Here is a 27050-nt window from a genome sequence, read left to right on the forward strand (position 1 = left end):
CGAAAACGATAAGAAAAAGGGGGGAGCCGTTCGTAAGGCATCTCTCCTCCCCGTTTCGTAAGCGTGCCCTGCGCCGCTCGCGGCGCCATCTGTATTCCTTTTTGCGTAGCTATACAACTCGGTGTTTTCCCTGTGTTTTCTACAAAAATCTTGGATTTACTCTTCAATTATGCTTTCTCCAACTTCTTCTGCTTCGGATAAGTTGAGTACCATTTCTTTTATGTATAAATGTAGGCTCTTGGTTAAAATTAAAGTAATTAAAAGAGTTATCTTTGATACAAGAGCTGTTGCCTGCTGGAAGCGTCCTGGACGCTGTCGCTCGCTAGAATAGGATTTATTGGGTTAGCAAGAGCGACGTTCCCAGCCCCTTTTGCTTTAATAATTAGCTGCTTAGCTTATTTAGGAATTCTTTTATGATGCTATAGTATAGCGCCTGGCGAAGGATTTGCCTAGGCTGACCGATACTAGTCTTCGTAGCCTAGTTGTTGGCCCTTGTACTTCCTGCATGATATTAGTCTTCCAAGTGTGATTTTATACTGTTTAAAGCGTTAGGCAACGTTATACATATAAGCTTTTTTCGAGTTTTTTCCAAGATAGTATTGGAGTGAGTTTCGGTGATTTAGGTAATCGATTCTCTTAGTGCCTAGGCTAGGTTGTCTTAGGCTATTAAAATTTTGTCTGTTTCCCCGTTTGCTCCCTTCTCTTCGGGGAAGGGGCGCAAACCCTTTCCCTCTGCTTAAGCCTTAGGCTTAACTCTAGTGGTTTGTTTGAATTAATTTTCAAATATAACTATGCTGGAGTGGTACTGTACCTTCCTGCTCCAACTGGGTTGGTTCAGAGAGGGACAGTACAGCAGTGTATTAGTCTGAGTCCGTGTTGGTCTAGCGTGGGTCAGAGTCTCCCTTGCTGCCTGACACGGGCATAGGAGGTTTATCCTCCTTGGATCGCCTTGGAGGGTTTCTGTAGTTATGATCCCTTCGCTCGGTGACCCCTCAGACTTGTCCTCTTTGCTGTTCCGGGTTCGGGATATGTTCCCTTTCCGGATTAGCAATTCCTTCCTTGCTTTGGTTTTAGGGAGGCAGCCAGTAGTGCCGGCCTCCCTCCCTGGATTTCCCCTGGCTGAGATGGGCTTTCTTAGCTGGGGATGATCCTTAACCAAGGCAAGGTTGGACAAGACCCTCCGTCCTTCCCTTCTGTTTTTTCCGTTTTCCTTTGTGTCAGCCGTCTCACATCCGTACCTAGCCCAGGTTAGGATGGGGAGCTGACGTGGTCCCCTGTCGGCCGGCAGAGTGTGCCGACCGGCAGAGGCCCTATCCCTTGAGTGCTGCCCGGTCCTTCCTTGGTCCCTCAACCGCTGCTGTCTGTAGATGCAGTAAGCAGTGGTTAGGAAGCCTGACTTAGTGTCTCCCCTTCCTTTCGGCACTCTTTCGGGTGTCGGGCGCGGAGGTACATAGCCTCTTAGCCCGACACCCATTCTGTTGTCTTCTTGTGTGTTGTCCCTGCCGTCTGCCGGCCTGGTGGCCGGCGGTCGGGTGGGGGGTGTTCTCTAGTTCTCCTGCTGTCGGTCGGCGGTGGTTATATGCCTTTGCCGGCCGGTCTCCTTGCTCACCTGCCGGCCGCTATGAGTGGCGGCCGGCAGCCGGGCGCTACCTGGTGTGGATGCCAGCCGGCAGGGTTTGCTCACCGCTGCCGGCCGGCCTGCTACATCGCTCGGTCTGCTGGCCACTAAGAGTGATGGCCGGCAGCTGGGTGCCACCCGGGTAGCTACGGACCGGCAACCACTGGCGGCCGGTTCAGGCATAGGAGCTGGAGTTCTCCCCCATCTGGGTGATCTTAAGTTGCATACTTGAGACCTACCTTTGGAAAAAAGGGGGGGGGGGGTACTGACCGGCAAGAGCCGGCCGGCACACCACCCTCATGTACTGTATCAGTTCTTCCCTGTATAGTGTATTTTGCCAGGGGAGACCATGATATAGTAGGTTACAACACTGTCTTTTCTAACTTACTTGTGTTACCTTGTGCAGTCACTTGGTGTTGCCTTACAGGGATGAAAAGAGAATTCTTTTCATCTTTAGCCAGAATGTTAAAATCTTACCTTAGGTGTGAGCTACACCTAATTTCCCTCAGGAAATATGATCTTTGGTTATTCTAGCAAAGACTAACCATTTGATTTTAATGGCTGGTGGGCTTCCACAGGTGATTGTGTGGGATTCACAAGTATGTGTCTTTCCCTTATTCTTTGTACATGCTCATATATACATGTGAATTGAAATTCACTTGATATTCATGGAAATTTTCTTCTTTTACAGGAGGAGCATCCGAAATGCGATAGCGTCTTCTGCAATGTCCGCAGCAAGAACTTTTGCGGACATGTCTCGTGTAGGAGGCACGCGGCTTGCGCAGCCTCCAAGGATGATCTCCGCTACTGGAATCCGCAGGTATGTTTAGTATGTACTAACATGCTATCTGAGGCTTTTGAATCCCCTAGGTCGGCGGAGTCAAGGGACGCAGCGAGGGAGAAGCTCCGTATATGGGTAAGGGATTTCCAGAAGAACACCACTGGACCTTATCTTCCTAATGAGAAGATGAGGGCGTACCTTTTTCCCAAGGCTTCTACTGACGCTGTTGTTCCCCAGCCTCGGCCGGAGATCCCTCTCGTCCAGATCCCAGTGGAGGAGGATGTTGCGGATGCCATGCAGGACATCCAGCTGGATGACAAGATGTCGGACTTGTCCGACCGTGCTGAACAGGACCTCCTCGCAGGGGGCGAGGAGGAGGATCAAGATCCGATTGCCGTGGAGGAAGAGGATTCCGTACCATCAGACGTTCCGGTTCAGGCCCCTGAACCTATCCCCTCTACTTTGTTCGCCCTTCCAACAGAGCTGGGACAGGCTCTCTCTTCCATCGTTGTTATGATACAACAGATGCAGAAGGAGAATAGTCAGAAGGCCGCTGCAATGGAGCTCCAGATGCAGAAGATTACAGCGTCACGTGGGCCTCCAAAGAAGCTCAACGTGAAGGACCTTCCTGTGTGCTCGGATGCCAACCCGTGGAGATATGCCGAGCACATGCCGATGACGGTCGGGAAGATCGTCATGTCAGAGAAGCTGGGTTCAGTTCCCCTTGAGGAGGTGGAATTCTGGCCCAGCAGAGGGGCCTACCCGGACTGTTATGTCCGTCTGAAGAAGGAGCCGGCCTCGAAGGAGGAGACGGAACCGAAGGAGGTGATCATCTTGGATCACGCCAAGGCTCAAGCTGCACTAACGTCTGCGTTGAAGGAGATGGGCTTCTCAAACTCAAAAGTTGCTGCTTTGAGTAAGAAGCACCCTTCCTTCGTATCCTCTCCGGCTAGGGCCTTCCCCTTTCTGCAGAAAGGGTTCGCGGCCGTTTTGAAGGCGGTAGAAGCTGGCAAACCATGCCCATCCCTAGAGGAATGCAAGCCCTTGTCTTTGGCCTTGCCGTTGGACAACAAGGACTGGAAGGAGGTACATCTCACCTTCTTGGTTGGGAAGTTGGACGCCGATATTGCAGGTCAACAGTTCGGCGAAAACCTTCCCAAGTTGTCTGAATTCCTCCTACGGAGGGAACTTGAGACAAAGGAGCGTCTGGCAGCCTCGATGTCTCTCCAGACAAACATGGAGACAATGGCTAGCGACCCTAAGATGCCTGAAATGTTCATGGTAATGGCCAAGATCCATCTGGCCACGGTGACAAAGGACCTCTATAGCTTTGTCAAGGCGAGGAGGGCCTGCAGGGAGTTTGTGTTCGCCTCGGCCACAGTGAGGCATGAACCCAAGAAACTCATCTCATCCAGCATCTGGGGTAAAGATCTCTTTCCCAATGAGGTGGTTAAGGAGGTGGTGGACAAGGCAGCCACTGAGAATCGAAATCTTCTCCTTAAGTGGGGCCTGTCCCTTAAGAGGAAGTCTTCCCCTGATGAAGGCCCCCAGCCGAAAGGAAAAGCGAAGAAATCGAGGTTTTCTTCCCGCCCAGCCAAGCCCTTCAGACCGCAACGTCAGCAGCAGCAGCAGCCAGCTTTGCCTCCGGTTCCACAGTTGGTAGCCCAGACCCCGACCACCTTCCAATGGGTACCCCAGGCCGTGTCATCAGCATCCCCGGCATTCAATCCAGTGTTCGAAGGGCAATCGACCACGTTTCGAGCAAAGCCCAGAGGTGCAGCCAGAGGCTCGGCGAGACGCCCCTCTAGGGGAAGAGGATTCAGAGGTGGTCGCGGCCAGGGAGGCAAGACTGCAGGGCAGCAGTCAAAGTGAAGTGTCGCCGGTAGGAGGGAGACTACAGTATTTTCGGGATCGTTGGACCTTCGATCCCTGGGCCCACAGCCTGCTCAAAAATGGACTGGGTTGGAGTTGGTACAGTACTCCGCCCCTGTGCCCTCAATTTTTCCAACACTCCACCCCCGTTTTGGAGGAGTACATTCAAGAACTGTTGGAGAAAAAGGTGATCCGGAGGGTAAAGTCCATCAGGTTCCAAGGGAGGCTGTTTTGTGTTCCCAAGAAAGACTCGGGGAAACTCAGAGTCATTCTGGACTTGTCACCACTCAACAAGTTCATAGTGAACCACAAGTTCAAGATGTTAACATTACAACACATAAGGGCCTTACTGCCCAAGAGGGCATATACCGTCTCCATCGACTTGTCAGACGCCTATTGGCACGTTCCAATAAGTCGCCGTCCCTCCCCCTACCTAGGATTCAAGCTACAACAAAAACTTTACGCTTTCAGAGCGATGCCTTTCGGGCTAAACATAGCCCCAAGGATCTTTACGAAGCTTGCGAGCGCAGCGCTCAAACAGTTACGCCTAAAAGGGTTCCAGGTAGTAGCCTACCTGGACGATTGGTTGGTGTGGGCAGCATCCAGAGCGGAATGCTTACAAGCTTCCCTACAGGTGATTCAGTTCCTGGAATATCTAGGTTTCATGATCAACAGAAAGAAGTCTCGTCTTTCTCCAGCTCAGAGGTTCCAGTGGTTGGGAATTCACTGGGACCTAGTGTCACACCGTTTTTCCATTCCAATGTCGAAAAGGAAGGAGATAGCGGGGTCTGTCAAGAGACTTCTAGTTTCCGAGAGGATATCAAGACGCGAACAAGAGAGGGTTCTGGGCTCTCTTCAGTTCGCGTCAGTAACAGACCCAGTGCTAAGAGCACAGCTAAAGGATGCAGCGGGAGTTTGGAGAACCTTTGCATCAAAAGCGCGAAGGGACTTGAAGAGACCGGTCCCACTTCGGCTACGTTCTCTTCTCAGACCGTGGTCTCAAGCCAGTCGTCTAAAGAGGTCAGTACCTCTTCAGCCACCTCCCCCGTCAGTGACAATTCACACAGACGCCTCAAAGGTAGGGTGGGGAGGTCACTCCCATCGGAAAAAGGTACAAGGAACCTGGTCCAAGCTATTCGGGACCTTTCACATAAACTTTCTAGAAGCTATGGCAGTGCTTCTTACCCTGAAGAAAGTATCCCCACGTCACTCGATCCACATAAGGTTGGTACTGGACAGCGAGGTGGTAGTGAAATGTCTGAATCGGCGGGGATCGAGATCTCCACCTCTCAACCAGGTAATGTTAGCCATATTCCGACTGGCGGAGAAGAAGAAGTGGCACCTGTCAGCAGTTCACCTTCAAGGAGTCCGGAATGTGACCGCGGACGCTCTATCCAGGGTTACACCGATAGAGTCGGAATGGTCCCTAGACGCAGGATCATTCTCCTTCATCTCAAGTCAAGTCCCAGAACTGCAGATAGACCTCTTCGCGACGAAGGACAACAAGAAGTTGCCGAGATATGTGTCCCCGTACGAGGACCCCTTGGCGGAAGCAGTAGATGTGATGTCCCTCGATTGGAACAGATGGTCCAGGATCTACCTGTTTCCTCCTCACAATCTGATGTTGAGGGTCCTCAACAAACTGAGATCCTTCAAGGGAGTAGCAGCGATAGTGGCCCACAAGTGGCCGAACAGTGTATGGTTCCCTCTAGCTCTGGAACTACGACTAGAGTTTCTACCACTCCCGGACCCAGTTCTGTCCCAGCAAGTCCAGAAGTCGACTGTCTACGCTTCATTACAGAAAACCCGGACCCTGCAGCTCATGATTTTCTCTCCCTAGCGGTGAAGAAGCGGTTCGGAATTTCGAAAGATAGCATCGACTTCCTGGAAGAATATAAGTGCAAGTCTACTAGAAGGCAGTACGAATCAGCATGGAAAAAATGGGTAGCCTTTGTCAAAGACAAGAATCCGCATGAGATCTCTACGGATTTCTGCTTATCCTTCTTCATCCACCTCCACGGACAGGGGCTAGCGGCTAACACGATTTCTACATGTAAGTCGGCTCTGACAAGGCCCATTCTGTATGCCTTCCAGGTAGACCTCGCTAACGAGATTTTTAACAAGATCCCGAAGGCCTGTGCCAGGCTTAGACCTTCAGCTCCTCCAAAGCCTATTTCATGGTCTTTAGACAAAGTCCTTCATTTTGCCTCATTACTGGATAATGAGGAGTGTGCACTGAAGGATCTGACTCAAAAAGTGATCTTCCTTTTTGCCCTAGCATCTGGGGCCAGAGTTAGTGAGATTGTAGCCCTCTCGAGAGAGGAGGGCCGGGTTCAGTTCCTGGATGGGGGAGAACTGAACCTGTTTCCGGACCCTACGTTTCTCGCTAAGAACGAGTTGCCCACCAACAACAGGTGGGGTCCCTGGAGAATCTGCCCTCTGAAAGAAGATGCATCTCTATGTCCCGTAGAATGCTTAAAGGTCTATCTTCGTAGAACTTCAGACTTCCATGGGGGTCAACTATTCAGAGGAGAAACATCGGGCTCGAATTTATCTTTAAATCAACTCAGGGCGAAAATTACATACTTTATTCGCAGAGCGGATCCTGACAGTTCACCCGCAGGTCATGATCCGAGGAAAATTGCTTCATCCTTAAACTTCTTTAACTTTATGGATTTTGAACACCTTCGTTCATACACTGGCTGGAAGTCTTCCAGGGTATTCTTTCGCCACTATGCTAAGCAAGTGGAGCAGCTGAAGAGGTCTGTGGTAGCAGTTGGTTGCGTCGTTAACCCTGTTGTTTAACTCTGCGAGGAACAGTGGATTTAATTGGGACTTTGATTCTCGGGTGAGTGTATAGTTATATGCGCTGCTATAACTAGAAGTGAAGGCTCTGGGAGCCCACAATGACTGTTCTGGCGTTATGGTGATTGTAGCACAAGTACAGACAGGTGTGCCGAGCGTTTCTGACGCTAATGTCAGTGGCTAGTAACATGGACTTTTAACTTTGATACCTTGGTATGTGAAAAGTAACCTGATTGTTTTTCTTTCAGATAACCATATATCCATGTACTACAGTACTTGTGCAAATTGTTGGTCATCCACCTATCATATGTATATAATTGTGGTAACCATGTCTATTTATTGTTAATCAATAAACTTGTTCTCGGGAACCTTGCGTCTCCTTCACCTATATTGATTTCCTTTCAATTATTGAGCATTCAGCCTATGTATATTAATCGGGGATATCTATAATAGCCTGTTCCTTAATGCAAGCCTTGTTGCACTGGTTTATACTTTCCTTAGCATAAAGGGCTTCATCCTTCTCAGAGGACGGTAGCGGCAGCAAGTTTAATCCTACGCAGATATAACCTTTTGTCCAATTCTACTTCGACCAGGGGGCTGGTCGGTATTTCCCTGGATGCTGTAGTTCCGTAAGGACTATGCTTTACTTTATATAGAGTGAGACCACTATATTGTATCGGCTTGCGAGTGAGTCATACATAGGTATATGTACTCTTCGTTCGTTTCTAGAGTCTAGTAGGACTCCTCCCTGTAGGGGGCAGGAAGCGCTTTCATGGTTTATGATTAGTGAAAAGATGTATAACGGTAACATCTTAGGTCTTTCAGTCGAGCTGACTAAGAAACATTTCTGAGGAGTACGGCACGTATTGAGAACCCACAGATACAGTAATGCTCTGGTATACTTCCATCAGGACGACATGGCTTGAGCCCAAAAAACGGATTTTGAGCGAAGCGAAAAATCTATTTTTGGGTAAGATGGCCATGTCGTCCTGATGGACCCGCCCTGTCCCTTTTTAAAAAAAAGAAAAAAAAAGAAAAGGGCTGTAGGACCCCTCCCTACATACAGTATCTGTAGCACCTCGTGTATCGCTACAAGGAATACAGATGGCGCCGCGAGCGGCGCAGGGCACGCTTACGAAACGGGGAGGAGATATGCCTTACGAACGGCTCCCCCCTCTTTCTTATCGTTTTCGTTTTCTTGCCATTTGACCCCTACGAAGTGTTAACTCTATTCGGGGTATAGATTGCTATGTGGCGTGTCAAGAATACGTCCGCTGATATTTACGATATCCCTAAGGTCTTTTTTAGGGATACTCGCTCCAGGAGTTAGAATTCTGGATACCTTAAGGTAAATTCTCTGGGAATATCGCCGTAGTTGTAATATACCCTAGGAAGCTACCCTAAAGGAACTTCCATCAGGACGACATGGCCATCTTACCCAAAAATAGATTTTTCGCTTCGCTCAAAATCCGTTTTATATATATATATATATATATATATATATATATATATATATATATATATATATATATATATATATATATATATATACATACACAGTATACTGTATGCATATAGTAAATCTTTGGGTTACAACATATTTTACTTAAAGGAGTTATATCAGTTTTTTTCTGGCACCAATTTCCTTTTGTCATTCTATATTTCTGTCCTCCATGTGGTTTTTTTTAGTCATAGTTCTATTTCCAAGGCATAAAGGGTGTATTTATGTCCTGCATTATGACTACTACTGTTTAACTTCATTACTTATGTATAGGAGTGTGTTAAGGTGTGTTCAGACTTCCATCAAAACTCGACTTATTACAACATGACATACGAACAGATATCTGTTTTAACCAGAAGTCCTGCAGTACAATACTATCTTATTACTTATCATTTTAAACCCAAATAAGCAAGCAACTAACCTTTACAAGTACGACAATTGTTGTAACATGGAAGACATTTTCTTCCATCAGGATAATGAGAATCTGGACATGATGGACGACAGGTAGAATTCAGAAGGAATGAACTGTTATGGCAAGATGCACACTGGTCACTTCTTGGACCATAGCAGGAGAAGCAAGAAGATTCACAAGCAACACAAATTCCTCTGTCGCTATAAAACCTGTGGGAAAAATGTACAAGAAATCAATTAGTAATTTTTCTTCTTTCCCTTTTTATGAAAATAGCTTTAGTAAAACTGTTCATGAAATTTTTCTTACATAATAAGACCATTTTCCAGTCATTACACATCATAGTATTGTGAACTAAAATTACATTACCACTAACATGCACATTTCAATTAAGACTATAGTAGTATATAAAGAAAAAAGCATTAACACATATTTTTACCCTATTGGACAAGAAGCTATACAATGACTGGTGTATAGGTGGAACTTTGCAGAACATGACCCGCATTCCTTGTAGGAAGTGCAGGTACGACAGCCATGAGGACATGGTAAACACCGACCTCGTAATGCAAAGTAACCGAGTGGACATGACCCTACACAGTTTGACTCTAGCAAAAATCTTTTTTGTGCACAGTGTAGACACTGGGAGTCTCTGGGTCCAACACATGCTAAGCAGGTGGGGTGGCAGGCTTGACAAAGACCATCACGTCCAGCAAATTCATCTGTTGACATATGAAAAAAAATGACATTAATTATGCTAATAAAATATCATGAAACATATTTCTCAGTCAAGAATTCAGTAATGCCATCTACATCAGCAAAAGTCTTTTTCTTTCATGAATAAGTTGATGAAAAGGCAATTAAATGAACTTAAAGAGCAAAATCTGGAGGAAGGGAATAAAAATAAGATGAATGAGAATAGGGGTTTAAATGCCAAAGTAAGTTACTGTACAAGAAGTTATGAAAATTATGGTGACAAATCAAAAGGATTCATTTGACTCAGCAACTTACTTATGTTACAATGATTTGATGAAGCCACACAGCGACCTGACTTTATTCTCCATCCATCAATACAAGTAGTACATAAATCAGCTCCATCACAGGTGGCACAACCTGCTGGACATACAAGGCACTCCCCAGTCACATCCTCACCAAATGTACCTGTTAAAAGGAAAAAGATTGGTAGTAAAGCATACTTTGAATGCTGTATTTTACTAACAAGAATTCTAAGTCTTTTACATTGTTTCATGTGGAAATATAACGTTTATAAATTTTTGCCTTTATGAGTTGTCTCTTAGGAACATAAAACAGAATTTCCCTTAAGATTAATGAACCTAGAACAGCATCTAGTAATTTCAATTACCGTCAGGACAGCGGAAGACACATCTACCATTATAAAGGTAGGAGTTGGATCTGCAAGTTGCACAGTCATTTTCAGAGCCTCCTACACAAGTTTCGCATTGTGGATAACAGGAGCCGCATCTGTATCATGAAAAGATGTACATATTAAATAAGTATACTAAGTTCATTGCTTTAATACATTAGTTGTGATTTAAAAGTATAACACAAAGTGATAATTGCTAAAATATCATGATTAATTCAAAACAAAAGCCACTCAAACATGAATAGTTTTCAGATACCACTCAATGATATTTTGGTACTGTCTAAACAGAATTTTACTAATAAAATTTGTTACGCCTACACTCACTTGACAATAATAATGCTTCTCTCATGGAGCTATTTAAATGCCAATGTCTACTGTAATATTAAAAATATTCTACCATTTTTTCCTTGCAAAAGATCTCCCCTCTAGTTAAGTATTGGATTAATCTGGCAGTTTAATAGTACATACTGTATTTAGATATGGGCATGCCATAGTTCCCTTGGATTTTCAGTCTTGAAGTTGAAACCAGATCCCTAACCTCTTGATATCAATAGTCAGTGGGGAGGAGAGGTTATGTTATGAACATCAGGTGAGTATAGATATACTGTACTACAGTAAATTACATTATCAAAATTCAGTTTATTTCTATGAAACCCTGATATTCATTGTGCTGACTCCCACACTGATGGAGGTGGGTTAGTGAAAGAACGAGATAGGAGATGTAACAACCTAGATGAATAAACTTTATGAATTACCTGACTCTCGTCTAGCTCTATAGTAAGTATTTATTAACCAAAAACTGAATTTCAATAATAAATTTTGTTATTTCTCTACTTAATGTTCATATTGCTCCTTTTCCAAAGTTTGGTTTACATTAATGTGCAAGGTTGCTGATGTTAGCAATGAAGGCAAATTGAGAACATGGCAATCTTATTATGCCAAGAAGGCAGGACAAAAGTCAAAGCTTAGAATGAAATGTTACTGAGAATCAGTCATTAAGTCGGAGCAGTTATAAATGATTAGAAGGGAGGTTTACCTTATTCTATAACCTATGGAAACTCCTTCATTTTGTGCTGTGGGTGCTATGCGTGTCTAAAGGCAATTGAATTACTCTGTCCTCCAATCCTCTCTTTGCCAAGTTATCTTAACAATTCAGCATAGGTCCATATTTTGAAAATAGAGTTTGCAAGACTCCTACGGAAGAATGTGATAGAAAAGGACTTGGATCCATCAACAGGTTTTTAAAACAGGGTTTTTCCTAGACCCAAAAGTATCCAGATGTTACAGACTGGTTCTAGATGTTTCAATTCTAAACAAATTTACAGTTCTCACCCAGGTTTTAAAAATACACCCTTGGCAGTCCAGGAGGCAGTAAGGAAAAAAGACGAAAGTTCTTGATGGAATTGATATATTCATAATTTTACATTCCTATTCTTCAAGTTCAAGGAAAATCTTTTGGTTTGAGAAGGGTTCAGAGGTTTAACAATTCAAGTGATTATATTTCATTCTCAGGACAGATACCCTAATCTTCACAGGAATAATGGTAGGCCTACCCATCTCAAAATTAGTGAGATTTCTTGGAATCTGGGTCCTTTTGTACCTGGATGACTAGCTATCTTTCAACGATTCAATAGAAAGAATTAAATATCAAGAAGTTTGACTACTCAGGTTACTAAAAAGGTTGGAAGGCCTGCTCAATTTGGAATGGGACCTTTTGATTCCAACTGAGTCAACACTGTCTTCTGCCTCACATTCTAGTTGTCTAAAATAGAAAATAGAAATGTGGGAATTCAAGTGTTTAGCAGTATAATTGTGCATCTAAAGTAATTAAAGAATGCAAGGCCTAAGCCTATTGACAGAGAGAAAAAAAATTAAAAATTTTAGGATATTTGTTATAAAACCAAGCTTCGTGAGAGAAGCAATATGAACATCGAGTATAAAGGTTATAAATTTTATTATTGAAATTTATTTTTTTTAATATTTCTAAGTATAACTCTTCCCCCTGCAAAAAAAAAAAAAAAAAAAAAAAATTGTAACTCATTACTTACTTATTATCTTGGGTTTCATAAAATCCTTGTGGGCAACTTGTGAGACAAGATCCATTTGCAAGAAGCAGATGGTGGTCACAACTAGTGCACTGTTCAGGACCGTCACACTCATTACAGTGCAATCCACAATGCATACAAGTACCATCAACTGAAATAATTTACGCAAAAATCAATATATAATACAAATCAAGGTAAGAAATTTAGAAATAATCCCCACTTGTTATTTCAGTCTTTTACACTACTGTTAGGAGTTACCCTAATGGCAAGCCTTACACATGGAATGGAAATTTTGAAATTCTCCTTTCATCGAATTTTCTAAAGGAATGAAATACAACAGGAATTAGTCTTATGCACTTAAATCACAAGAAAATACGAGTCATATCTCATTCATGGATAATTCTATGATAAAAACAAATTCTGATAAACATGACAAACTCTGAGATAATTTGTTTTTTTCCTTAAATAATACAAACCTGGAGTTATTTATGTGGATTATCTTCTAGCTACGCTGAAAGATAATCCACAGAAATAATGGATGGTTTGTTAGTATGGGAACAAAGAGTGATTTATCAGAGTACAGTATATATAAGTACAGTACAGTATATATATCCTTTGAGAGAAATTTTAATAAGTACTTAAAATAATATTTAATTGTACTGAACTACTAAACTGAAGTAGTAAGCATTATTCTAAACAAACTGACTCACCTGAATAATAACCCTGTGGACAAGTCTGAACACAGAGTCCAAGGTGTAGCACATATAATAAACCTGAATGACAGGCAAGGCACTGGTTTTGTGCTGGTCCACTGCACATAACACACGACTCATGACATCCCAAACACTCTTGGTTCTCTGAAGCATAAGTTCCCTCTGGACAGCTACCAACACATTCACTGTAAATTGATATCAAGATTAATATGTTTTTCATCAAACAAAATGAAACAACAATAATAATCATTATACGTATTCATATAAATCAATGGCCCTGTGACTATTATCACTAATATTAAAAATCCTAAGCACAATACAAATCATGATAAAAAATGGTTAAAACTTAAGAAGCTAATCTATGGAATTCTACTGATTAAATAAACAGAGGGACAGATAAAAAATAGCCAGGTAAGTCATCATAACAAAATTAACAAACCCTTCAAGACTGTAGTGATGACAAGCTCTGCAGTTGTTAGGTCCTGGACCTGAACAGCCACCGAGACACTGACTGTGACAAACTTCTGACTCTGATATTTTCTTTGTACTGTTACTGCTGCCAGTAGAAGCTATCTGGTTCGGCCCAGAGATAATTGTACCGTCCGGAGTGGCAAAAGTGGCTTCTGGGCTAGATCCCGCAAATATCTGATCAAGGACACTGTAGAAATAAAAATAAAACTTTAGATATTCAAACCAAATGTATAAAGTATAATTTGCTTATCTTAGCAAACTATTTCCAATGCATACAATGCAAATAATTTTATTATTTCTATAAACATCACCTGATCCTCTTTTTGCTTCTCTCTGGAAGCTTGGTTACATTGACATTTATCCCTAAACTGTTTTTTCATTAATATGTAACTTTATTTCAAGTATAAGCTATTTTTAAATCTGATATTCATAAGAATTATTTTTTTTTTGTTTTCTTGCAATGCTACAAAAAAACCTGTCACTTTGTAGTTAAAGAATTTAAGATTACATTGATAATGAAAAGTTGTGAATTATTTCTTAAAATTTCAAAGATACTGTACATTGATTTCAGAAAACTTAAGTTGCCAAAGTCAAACTGTTTATCAGTAATTGAAAAATAATAAAAAGACAATATACCGGTATATTAAAAACTATATACAGTACATGTACAATAGTTTGTGAAAACAATCCATTGCCCAACAGCTTTACAAAGTTGGTTACTTTATAAACATGAGATAAAAAAGATCCAGTTTTATAAGAAGGTAAAAGATCGTTCACAACTGTGGTAGAACCTTACACCTTTCATAACATGCTATGTGATGCCTCAGTGCATACAGAGGGGCACCCTATTGAAAAGAGATGGCTTATAGTTATGAAACATGAGATATATTTCAAAATATTAATATAGGCAGGGAGGGAGTTGAAATAGAAAACAATACCTACTTTTGATCACTTAATCATGGTAAAAGGTATTTTACTCAAGTCTCTCATATGCATAGCCCATTTTAAGATGTAGGATTTCTCAGAGATCAGATCATGCGTTAGGCCATAATAGCCAGATATTCTCATTTTTGGAACTTTGGCATTTGACTAATCAATTGCCAAAATGCCAAAGTTTCAGAAATTAAAATTCTAGTCAAAAGCCAAAGTTCTACAGAGGTGCAACAGGAGGGAAAAGGTCCGATTTGAAATAAGACGAACTGTCAAAGGGCAATATGTGTTGATCTGTTATGTTCATCCAGATAGAATATAAAATATTTATACCATACTTGAAAAGTTATATGAATGACAAGTGTAGCAGGTTGGGTGAAATGATGAGTGAAAAGGTGTTTATTTGAAATAAGAGGTGAAAAAAAATGTCTTACCCTTTCAAGGCCAGAAAGAACACAAATGTAGCTATTTGAAGGAGCCATTTAAAGAGTAGAAGGAAAAGGTGGACTGTCATTTCAATCTTGTCATATATTGAATTTTTTTTTCAACAGAGCTTCGCAGTCAAAGGTTAAATTTAATGAAATCTAGCACTTGTGAAACCTAACAAAACAAAATACAGTTTTTGTCTGGTGAGTCAGGCACAAAACCTTTTTGGAAAGTTCTCCATGTCAAAATAATGTTTGACTTAAGACTACCAATGGCCAGATTATACTAGGTTACCCAATGTACAAAACATTAGTATTTAAAGTTAGTGGAAGTTCGTAACAATCTGAATAATTCATAGCTATATCATTAGTCACATAAGCCATAAAAACAGTCATTAAAAGTACTTGATCATAGTAATTATGTACAAATATAGTAACAAACAAGGAATACGACTAAACACTAATGGTTATAATTAGTGATGTGCATAACTAATATTTTCCTGATCCCCATCAAGATACTGTATAATTAAATATCAATACCATATCAATTTCCATTTCTTTGAAAGGACTTAGTTGCCAACAATTATAAAAAAACGTGCAGATTCAATGCTGTTTGAAAGGTGACCGTATTACTGTTATTATCAATATCATTATTGCTATTAATAATAATATCAATAATAATAATATCACTAATGATAATATTAATATGTTGGTTCAAGATATATTACAAATATTAGTTTAGAAAACTGAAAAGATCAATCAAACTTCAGTTGAAAGTTAGATAACTTCCCCAACCAAAATGTGTCCAGTATACATTTAGATATAATTCTAAAGATCATATCTAATGGAAATAATTTTAGTGGCCCAAAGAAAATCTATAAAAGCAGCCGATTTAGTTATTTATTGAAGGGTGCAGATTACATACGCAAACACAGTCATCATCCATTTATTTAGGAGTTTGTGAAGACTGGCGGTGAGTATCTTACTTCTCCTGGGAGGTCTTACTTTTTACAGCATGCGGACCTTCTCAACAATCTTAGCACTATACCTAAATGTGAAGGGATCACTAGAGGGTCTTCTTGGTGGGATGTGGGATGTAGAAGCAGATTGGGTAGGGAGGATCAGAGCCAAAGAAGACAAAGGATCTGACCTTTGAGATTGTTCAGAGCGAAGACGACCTGGAGGTTCCCTTGTTCCGTGAAGGATGAGCTGCCATTGGATTAGGACACCTGTCAAAAGCACCTTTAAGTTACAACCATCGTATCAATGTAAAAATATCACCTAATACAGTATGTAGGTACATAATTTCAGAACTGTCTTTGTATGTTTATATTCATCCACTGACTACTCTTATAGTAATTTGGAATTTATACTAACATTAAAATAATTTTCTCACTAAAATAATTTTCTCACACCCAACACATCATTTTGTAATGAGATACCTGGACGAGGAACTTGTCTTGTGCCCGCATTGGTAACTATGAGTTTCCATGTACCAGCTGCTTTTTCACCCCAAAAGTGAACAGATAAAAATGGCCAGTCATCGAATTTTTCTGAGAACATATCCCGAGGCCTATCAAAAAGCAGCGTTGAAATAGTTCCTATAAAGAAAAAAAATATAAGGATGAAAAGCTTTATAATCTTCTGGCTATGACTCAGTACTCCTTAAATAAAATGTCTGGTAGTTATCAATGAGCATAAAAAACTGGACCACGTTAACACAAACCTGATGGAGACACTAATTTAATGTTGATATTCCCTCTTGGGAGGAATCGTAAAGAAACTCTGGCTTGTACATGTTCCAGGTAACGCACTTCAGCTGAAGTTCCTGCACATCCATCAGTCACAATCTCTGCGACCACACTCTCTCCCATTACAGTAGGAATTCCTCTGTAAATCATTACAATATTCTGCATTAATTCACATAAAAATACAGCTATAATAATAATACAACTGTTTTAAAAGTTACTGTCGCTGCGGTATTAGTATAATAAAATGAAAGAGCCTCCATTGTCAAAAAATTTAAATATTGAATTACAAGTTTATAAAGAAACTATAGTCCATGTTTGCCATATGGAATATTAAGTTTCAAAGTTGACTGTAATCACATGGAGATCAACTACAGTACTATAGCACTATGATATAGTTTTGGCTAATGTCAAGTTTATATTACAGCAGTTCAAAGAAGAAATTAATCATATTGTGATAAAATTCCACATCATCAAAGTCTTTAATTCAAGACAGGAAATTTCAGGCTTAATGATACAAAAATATTCCTGTACACTTGAAAAAAATTCTCCAAAAGAGGAATCTCAAAGGTAAGAAAAAGAGATCCCTGAGAAAAGGAGTCTCAAAGGTATGAGGAAAAGGATTAATATTTATGAGGGTTGAACCTTATTTCTACACTTTCATAAGGATAAGCAAGACTATTTATTGAACTCTTGAAATTTTTTTTTGCACTCATATAGGAATAGTGCAGTTACATATCCTGATGGTAATGAAAAGAAACAAATTATTGTAAACAAAAAATAAAGAAATGAATGTAACAACACAAAACTGAATAACTTAACTAAGAGAAATGAAAAAAAAAATAAATCAAAATTATACCTCACATTGATGTTGTTACAGAAAAAAATGGAAACATTAAAAAGATGAAGCTTCCATTAAGATACCCAAAATGGCAATACAGATAAGAAACACTTTAATGAACGAGGAATTAACCACATACAACTGATTATGATAATATAATGTATGGCAATGAGTTTTGAGTATGGTCAGTGAAATTCACATCTGTGCTCTTATTAGACCTGAAAAAATATTCTCAATAATATTTAGGAGTTATCAAATTGAAATTAGGATTAAATCATACTAGTACCAGAATTCCTGTTTAGTGTGCTGGCCTTGGGAAGATTTTACATGGGAAAAATATATATCCTTTAGTGAAATAGACCTAAATTCCCACCATTACCTCTAGTTTTTATAAATTTTATGTATTTAGCACACTACAACAAACTCACTTTTGAGTTCTGTCTTTAGCACTCTGGCAGACGTGCTGAGGGGGCACTGTTGTCCATTTCTCAGCAAGTTCAACAAGCTTCCCAGCATCCATCAATCCATAGCCAAATTTGTGACTTACTGGAAAAATAGAAGAAAACAAACATTAACCCATTTCTCAATTGTAACGTACTTCATATATATTCATGAGTAGCTTAGTAGCATTCTATATCAAAGTAAATTATTGTCTCGTAACATCAACAGTCCTTTAAAAAAAAAAAAAAAACATAAAATAAAAAGTTGGGTGTAAAATTCAAAACGCTATCATAAAAGTGTGTCATTTTATATACACTAAGCTATTTCTGTGTATCAGACCTAATTTTCTGATGTACGGCTGTATTAAAAAGTTGCAACGATCTTTCCTCAATCTTAGTGATCTACACAGCTCGAGAAATACTTCTTCATTTAATGCAAGATTCTTAAAACATTTTATCATTCCTGAAAAGTTTGACTACAGTACTACTGAAATGTCATATATAAAAATAGTTTTACTTCCATACTATACTGACCAAATTCAAAAAATTAGGCAAAAATTCCTCATTACAAAAATTAATTCTTATATTAAGACAGCAGCGTTTGCATATGAAAAACTGCAAGTAATAATAATAGTCGTATTTCACGCTCACAAGATTCCACAACATTCCTTTGTTAAAAGATATAAAAAATATATGATTCTTACCACTACCTCTTCTTTTTACAGTATGCAGTCACAGCTTAATATTTACACTAAATCTACTCAATTAGTGATTTTGAAGAATTCACATATTCTTATCACAGTGGATAATTTGGCTCATAACGATAACCTCAGAAAGTGAAATGTACTCTATAATCACTTAACCTTTTATAACTGATACCAATTTTTAGACAGAAACATGCAACACTAAGCTCATAACTTTCCTTACTAGTTTTGTTTAAAATCAGAACTAAGAGCATTCAATGAAAAAGAAATTAATATCACTATGAGCTACATTTCTCTTGCCATGAGATTATTATTATTATTATTATTATTATTATTATTATTATTACTTGCTAAGCTACAACCCTAGTTGGAAAAGCAGGATGCTATAAGCTCAGGGGCCCCCATTTTCCTTTATGGTTTTATTACCCCTTACCAGTAACTTAACCAAAATTATGAACATCATGAAAATATAGTTTTCATGTCTTGCATCACAGAACTCTAAATTTCTAAAGCCACTATAAGTCAATGCCCCCAAATCGAGTCAACACTTACATTACCTTCGGTAAGTATGATTTGTTTATGTTCTTAGTGTCCATACTGAAGTTGCCGGGATGTTGCACACATGCGTGTCTAAACTGTCAACTTCAACTATGTCTCGAGTCTTGTTTATGGCTGGCAGTTCCATCATGCTTGGAACACATTGCTACAACTTGCTATTCCAAAAAAGCAACATTTATCAGGCTCACACAAAAGAACGCTGCACGATTCTCTCCACACCAAGCAAAAGCATGCATCAAAATGCTTAGAGATAAGCAGCCTATTTTAACAAATCTACATTCAACATGTGGAAACTTTGTAGTAATCCCTCTGTGATTAAAAACAGACGAGGAATAAACCCAAAATACTTCGATTCTAAGGGAAATATTCTGTGCTATTCAAAACTTTATAACACATAAAAGTACAGAAATGGTATCAGACAGACACTAAACAATAACTATTAAGCAAAACAAAACAAGACTATCTTATCTCTATAGTCATTACTATATAACAAAATGTTATAGGTATTGCTATGTAAAATAATAATATGGTAGCAGCATGCATTATCACAAGGCTCGTAAATACAGCAAATAAAAGTAACCCATATTACCACAGTAGTTCAATTCTATACTATGGGTGATTGCAAACGAAAATAAAATACATGAGGGGTTCTTTCAAAATATAGCCTGAGCAATTCCTGATCCAATGACGCTTGCAATGATTAGTTCTGCATGATACATTTGCATAATATCATACATCTTAATCTTGCCAATACCTCAAGCACTTATGTAACATCAAAATATTGTAAAAATACTTTCACAAGTCAAAATATTTTCTCCACTATCATTGAAAAAAAATAAGTTTAATATATTTTGTGGTTTTAGAAAAATAACAAAAGAAGCTACAATGAAGCCAAGTGAAAATTTATGCAGATAAACAAAAAAAAATTCTATGAATTGAAAAAATATGGCAATTGAAGCGAAGCTACAAAAATGATTGGTATGAAATATCTATGCATTGTATCTATTAAGCAAATTTTTGTTATGCACACAAGACAAAAAGCGGATTATATAATTTTATCAAAATCTGTAAGCCTTTATATAGTACAGTATATTTTACTTACTAGGTAACACAATCAATACATGTACTGTACAGTATGTTACTTTCTATATAAAAATGTTATACTAAATCTGTACGCAAGAATATTCCCCTACACTATAGCACATAATCATCTAAGCCCATGCAGTGACAACATGTAACAAATCTAACCATTACTAAACTAAAAATGCATTCTTCACATAATTGTATAAAGTTTACAAAAACTGAAATTTGTGGTAAATCACTTTGCATGGATATACAGTGGCATGTTAATTACTGATAAAACTAATAAGCCAAATTACAGTGCATGAAAATTCTTATTTAAAAATTCAAAGATAAAAGTGCAATGACTACTTATGTTTAACCTGCATCTTGAGAGTGATACCCAAGACTGATATGTCTACTAAAGACTATGATGACTAGAATATGAAAACTTAAAGAAAAAAATAAAAGACTAACCACTGCGTCCTACGCCATTTGTAAACCATCCGTCTTCTTGTCTTAAGGGCTCATAGCGTGAGGTCAGGACAACAATGTGTTGCATGTCCCTCCAAGTAAGGTCAGGATTGGCCTCAAGGGCCAAGGCACAAATGCCGGCAGCTAGTGGAGCAGATGCACTGGTTCCTGAATAAGAAAAAAAAAATAACTATTTAGAGAAATGTCTTGGCAGCAGAATCAAAATTTTTGGTGATCTCCATTGTATTTTGTTCTATTAAGATCCTTTACAGGATAGTAAATACATTTTTTAAATTGTTAATTGCTCAAAAATAGATAGATCATTCATATCTTAATTTCATTGTTTCTTAACAATATTGCTAGCTTACCAATCCATACACTAAAAATAGACAGACTTGAAATTAATGTCAAGTAGATACAGGTTCCCACATTTAACTTGAGGATGAATTCGAGGCTTAAAAGGAAAGTACAATAAAATGGTTTGTAATAACAAATAGGAAATCTACTTATAGTGCAAGTACAGGTACTATATTGTAAGCTGTAAATAAATGATCCTATAGAAAGCTAATACTGTATAAAGGATTTCTATATGACATACACTTCATGCACCATTTTGTAAGGACTAAATGTAACTCAAGTTGATTTGTACAACTCGTTGCAGTACTGTATGTAGGACAAGTACATCTTACAAATTAACTTTCTTTTATCATTATACTAGAGAAAACAGCAGGAGATGATGAATGGAGAAGTATTGAATTAAAAGCTCAAGATAGAGACGACTGGCAAAATATAACCGAGGCCCTTTGCGTCAATAAGCGTAGAAAGAGATGATGGTTATCATTATGTGGAGTTTGATGGCAGGGTAAAATAGTACATTTACTAAACCACAGCAAGACTAAAAAACGGACTAGAATATTCCTACATAATCTCTACTTTTATTTAGAAATGGAGAAATTAGTAAATATGTCATCTACAGTATACAGAATAACAGGAAAGTAGGAAGAGATAAGTGAAAGGAGAATTCCATCAGTTCGAATCTGTCATCTACAGTATATAGAATAACAGGAAAGTAGGAAGAGATAAGTAAAAGGAGAATTCCATTAGTTCACCATTCGGTTTTAATCATTATTTTTAGTTATTTTGCTAATGGCCGTTACTGCCACAACAAATATTGCACAAAATGAAAATTTAGATTAATATTTTCCTTTAAGTATCTCTTTTTCTATTTTCTACATTAGCTTTTACAATAAAGGTGAATTATATATCCTCAAAGCTAACAAGTATAGTTTTATTCAGGAAAATACAATCTTTTCACTTCATCGGAAGCCATAAACACACACCTAACTCTCGCACTAATGATCTCGTATAGTCTGTTAAGGTAACGGAAATATAAAGGAATATTTTAGGAAACTATATCATTCACCTCTTGATTGTAGAATTCTGGAATTTCTTGTACATTTCAAGAATGACATAAATTTAACTTTCTAAAGGTTAAGTTAGTATAAACATATGAGAAATGATCGTACCTGATCAACACATTCCCCTTAGAGGACTAAACTTGTTTTCGACATCAGTCTCTACTGGGGGATTACCAAAAAATCTTCTATGAGAGAGAGAGAGAGAGAGAGAGAGAGAGAGAGAGAGAGAGAGAGAGAGAGAGAGAGAGAGAGAGAGAGAGAATTTTGTTTATTAACATCCAATTTAAATTTTAAGGCAGAAATAACCCTTTCTATCGAAAAGGAAAACACAAATTATAGTCAGAAGGAAACATACCTGTGTGTTCAATGGTGCATATGTGCTCAGACCTGAGCTCTCCATCCATATCAACTGTAGCAACACTGGCATCAACTCCTGGAGTGCCAGAGCTGTAGGTCGTAGCAAGAGTTGAAGAACACTCTTCCAAGTACCAAGGTTTGTACCTTTGATAAAAGGACACACGATTAGATTTCTTTTATCCACAGCTAGTAGGTGGGGCTTTCACCAGAAGCATTTCAGAAAATTCATTCATCCATGGTCGATGCGTTTGAAGAGAATGATTGGTTGCAAAAATAAAAATTCCGTAAGGGGAAATATATATAAAAATACTAATAAGTGGAATAACGTTCGAAATTACCATTACGTAAGAAAATATTGATTACATGAAAAATGATGGACTACTTTATGTAAAAATGATCTAACTGAAGCGTTTCCAGGGAAACTCAATATAAATCAAGGTACAATAAATACAGTATAGATAGTCGGGGAAGGATAGTCATGGATTGTATAAACACGTCCCTGGTACATACACGATATCTCTCGGGATATTCGCCCCGGAGGTTAAAACTCCCTGATACCTCTAGGGTTAAATTTCTCTGGTATATCACTCGCAGAAATATCCCAAGTAGAGAGCTGCCTTAGAGGAACTTCCATCAGGACGACATGGCTCGAGTGTAACAAAATACGCCTGTACACTACAGTATATGTACAGGATTGTCTTCTATTTAACAACAATAAACCTAACAGTACAGACAATGATACCACAAAACTCGCAAAGAAACACACGGTATACTTGCCCCCTTTGAGATGCAGATGAGATGGATAAGGTGAAAATTGAGTTCGTGTAGCCATCACAGTTGCAGTTGTCCGTATGCCTACCACCATTTCCAGAGGCCCAGACGAAAATGGAACCTTTACCATGTCGACCCTGACAAAAGAGAATGACATCAGTCAGAATATAAATATGACAAAATATGACAAGTGATATTAAAACTCGATAGTTGTAAATTTCATTCTTTTGAACCAAGTATTGTTATAGATATAATCTAACAGGAGAATTACATTGGCCAGAATATAAATACAGTAATTGATATTAAAACCACATTGAAGTATAATTCATTCTTCTCTACCAAGTATAATTACATATATAATCTAACAATAGAATTACATCAGTCAGCATACAAATATGATAATTGATATTAAAACTAGTTAGAAGTAAATTTCATTCTTTTGAACCAAGTGTTGTTACGTATAAAATATGACAAGTGATATTAAAACTTGATAGAAGTAAATTTCATTCTTTTGAACCAAGTATTGTTACAGCTATAATCTAACAAGAGAATTAATCAGTCAGAATATAAATATGACAATTGATATTAAAACCACATAGAAGTATAATTCATTCTTCTCTACCAAGTATAATTACATATATAATCTAACAATAGAATTACATCAGTCAGGATACAAATATGACAATTGATATTAAAACCACATAGAAGTATAATTCATTCTTCTCTACCAAGTATAATTACATATATAATCTAACAATAGAATTACATCAGTCAGGATACAAATATGACAATTGATATTAAAACCACATAGAAGTATAATTCATTCTTCTGAACCAAGTATAATTACATATATGTATAATCTAACAAGAGAATTACATCAGTCAGAATATATCTATGACAATTGATATTAAAACTTGATAGAAGTAGATTTCACTCTTCTGAACCAAGCACTGTTATAGATATAATCTAACAAGAGAATTACATTGGCCAGAATATGAATACTACAATTGATATTAAAACCACATAGAAGTATAATTCATTCTTCTGAGCCAAGTATAATTACAGATATAATCTAACAAGAGAATTACATCAGTCAGGATACAAATATGACAAGAGATATTAAAACTCGATAGTTGTAGATTTCATTCTTCTGAACCAAGTATTGTTATAAATATAATATAACAAGAGAATCGTCAAGATATAAATACACTGTACTACACCTCATATTAACAACCAGCTGGAAGAATACTTCATTCTTTTGAACCAAGTGTTGTTACAGATATAACCCAAGTTAATTTTCTAAAGAGCTGTTTTCAATATTTCTCATTTTTTATAAAACTGAAAGTTTTCTAGTTCAGAAAATTTGCAAGGTGTCTTCATTTCTTTACATGTTTATGAATCAAGAGATAACATGCTTATGTATTGTAATTTGAAAAATATCATGATACATTAATATATATACAAATACACATACACCTATATAAATATATATTGAGGCAAACCCTAAATATCGTAATAATTCAGTATTCTAAATCCAAAAGAAACAAACACATACACAACCTTAAATATCGTGATAATTCAGTATTTTAAATCCAAAAGAAACAAACTCGGATACAACCTTAAATGTAATAATTCAGTATTCTATATCCAAAAGAAAGAAAATCAGACACGACCTTAAATATCGTGATATAATTCAGTATTCTAAATCTAAAAGAAACAAACTCAAACACAACCTTAAATATCGTAAAAAATCAGTATTCTAAATCCAAAAGAAACAAACTCAAACACAACCTTAAATATCGTAAAAATCCAGTATTCTAAATCCAAAAGAAACAAACTCAGACACAACCTTAAATATCTGATAATTCAGTATTCTATATCCAAAAGAAACAAACTCAGACACAACCTTTTAATATAGTGATATAATTCCGTATTCTACATCCAAAAGAAACAAACTCAGACACAACCTTAAATGTAATAATTCAGTATTCTATATCCAAAAGAAACAAACTCAAACACAACCTTAAATATCGAAATAATTCAGTATTCTAAATCTAAAAGAAACAAACTCAAACACAACCTTAAATATCGAAATAATTCAGTATTCTATATCCAAAAGAAACAAACTCAGACAAAACCTCTTAATATAGTGATATAATTCCGTATTCAACATCCAAAAGAAACAAACTCAAACACAACCTTAAATATCGTAAAAATTCAGTATTCTAAATCTAAAAGAAACAAACTCAAACACAACCTTAAATATCGTAATAATTCAGTATTCTAAATCCAATTAGCAAAACCTGACATGTTAAAGTCTGACAATAACAGAACCCAAACAATGAAATGGAAATCTTCCTGGTATTGTTTAACCAGCGCTGTGAGGGGAACGCTTTGTTGCGTGTAAAACTAGACAAAATGAAAATCCATTTCGACAATAAACAATAAAGGTGGGTAAACAATCACCCCATGTCGAAAACTATCAAATTAATGTAACTGTCATATTTATGAACATATTCGACTGCTTGTTATTAACACAAGAGTAACCGGAATTATTCTTTTTTTTTTTTTCTAATACAAAACCACCTTTAATATCCCATAAAATGAAAGCCCATTACTATTTCAATAAACGCAGTATAAAAAACACAGACATATATCATGCATTCACAACTGACAATGAAGGGGTCAGTGAGTCTTTTTATACCTTTCAATTATAAAGGGACATATGTGATATATGTGCATAATACATTTTTTACGCCTTTGAAACAAATAGTGTCTGGGATTAAAGATGATTATGTTACCCTTTTAAACAAAAACATCTCTCTCTCTCTCTCTCTCTCTCTCTCTCTCTCTCTCTCTCTCTCTCTCTCTCTCTCTCTCTCTCTCTCTGATGACTATATTCTGGTACTTATTTGTTCATATATCTGGAAAAGGGAGAAGGTTTTACTCGCTCATCATGTATCCATATATATATATATATATATATATATATATATATATATATATATATATATATATATATATATATATATATATATATATATATATATATATGTGTGTGTGTGTGTGTGTGTGTGTGTGTGTGTGTGTGTGTGTGTGTGTGTGCGTGCGTGCTATAACCCTAGGGGCTCCAACTTGAGAAAAGAGCCCAGTAAGGAAAGGAAACAACGAAAAATACAATAGTAACAACACTGAAATGAATATTTCTTATATAAACTATAAAATTTTTTAACAAAACAAGAGTAAGAAAAATAAGATAGAATAGTGTGCCCGAGTGTACCCTCAAGCAAGAGAACTCTATCCCAAGACAGTGGAAGACTGGGCTGGTTTAAGAGCAGGGTTCGACTCACTGAGCTGGTTTTAGAGTGGAGTTCTACTCACTGGGCTGGTTTAAGAGTAATAGTTCGACTCATTGGGCTGGTTTAAGAGGAGGGTTCGACTCATTGGGCTGGTTTAAGATTACGGTTCGACTCATTGGGCTGGTTTAAGATTACAGTTCGACTCATTGGGCTGGTTTAAGAGGAGGGTTCGACTCATTGGGCTAGCTTAAGAGCAGGGTTCGACTCATTGGGCTAGTTTAAGATTACGGTTCGACTCATTGGGCTGGTTTAAGAGGAGGGTTCGACTCATTGGGCTGGTTTAAGATTACGGTTCGACTCGTTGGGCTGGTTTAAGATTACGGTTCGACTCATTGGGCTGTTTTAAGAGCAGGGTTCGACTCATTGGCCT

At 38.0% G+C, this 27050-nt stretch overlaps 2 protein-coding genes across 2 annotated transcripts in view; one reads left to right on the forward strand and one right to left on the reverse strand.

Annotated features, from left to right (window-relative positions):
- Nucleotides 1-27050, forward strand: part of LOC137643873 (lysosomal-associated transmembrane protein 4A-like) — a 199048-nt gene that overhangs the window by 101665 nt on the left and 70333 nt on the right. The window lies entirely within an intron of this gene.
- LOC137643441 (furin-like protease 2) overlaps nt 1-27050 on the reverse strand; it is a 39054-nt gene that overhangs the window by 10607 nt on the left and 1397 nt on the right. The window contains exons 3-16 of the mRNA XM_068376219.1: nt 23328-23458; nt 22549-22694; nt 20779-20943; nt 17969-18086; nt 16678-16841; nt 16394-16552; nt 16000-16180; nt 13565-13783; nt 13123-13310; nt 12416-12563; nt 10347-10465; nt 9995-10144; nt 9426-9705; nt 8999-9198 (exon numbers count right to left, since the gene is read on the reverse strand). Coding sequence (XP_068232320.1) covers nt 8999-9198; nt 9426-9705; nt 9995-10144; nt 10347-10465; nt 12416-12563; nt 13123-13310; nt 13565-13783; nt 16000-16180; nt 16394-16552; nt 16678-16841; nt 17969-18086; nt 20779-20943; nt 22549-22694; nt 23328-23458 — 2368 coding nt within the window. The remainder of the gene's footprint in view (nt 1-8998; nt 9199-9425; nt 9706-9994; nt 10145-10346; nt 10466-12415; nt 12564-13122; nt 13311-13564; nt 13784-15999; nt 16181-16393; nt 16553-16677; nt 16842-17968; nt 18087-20778; nt 20944-22548; nt 22695-23327; nt 23459-27050) is intronic.

This window comes from Palaemon carinicauda, chromosome 7 (genome assembly GCF_036898095.1).
Source record: "Palaemon carinicauda isolate YSFRI2023 chromosome 7, ASM3689809v2, whole genome shotgun sequence".
NCBI lineage: Eukaryota > Metazoa > Arthropoda > Malacostraca > Decapoda > Palaemonidae > Palaemon > Palaemon carinicauda.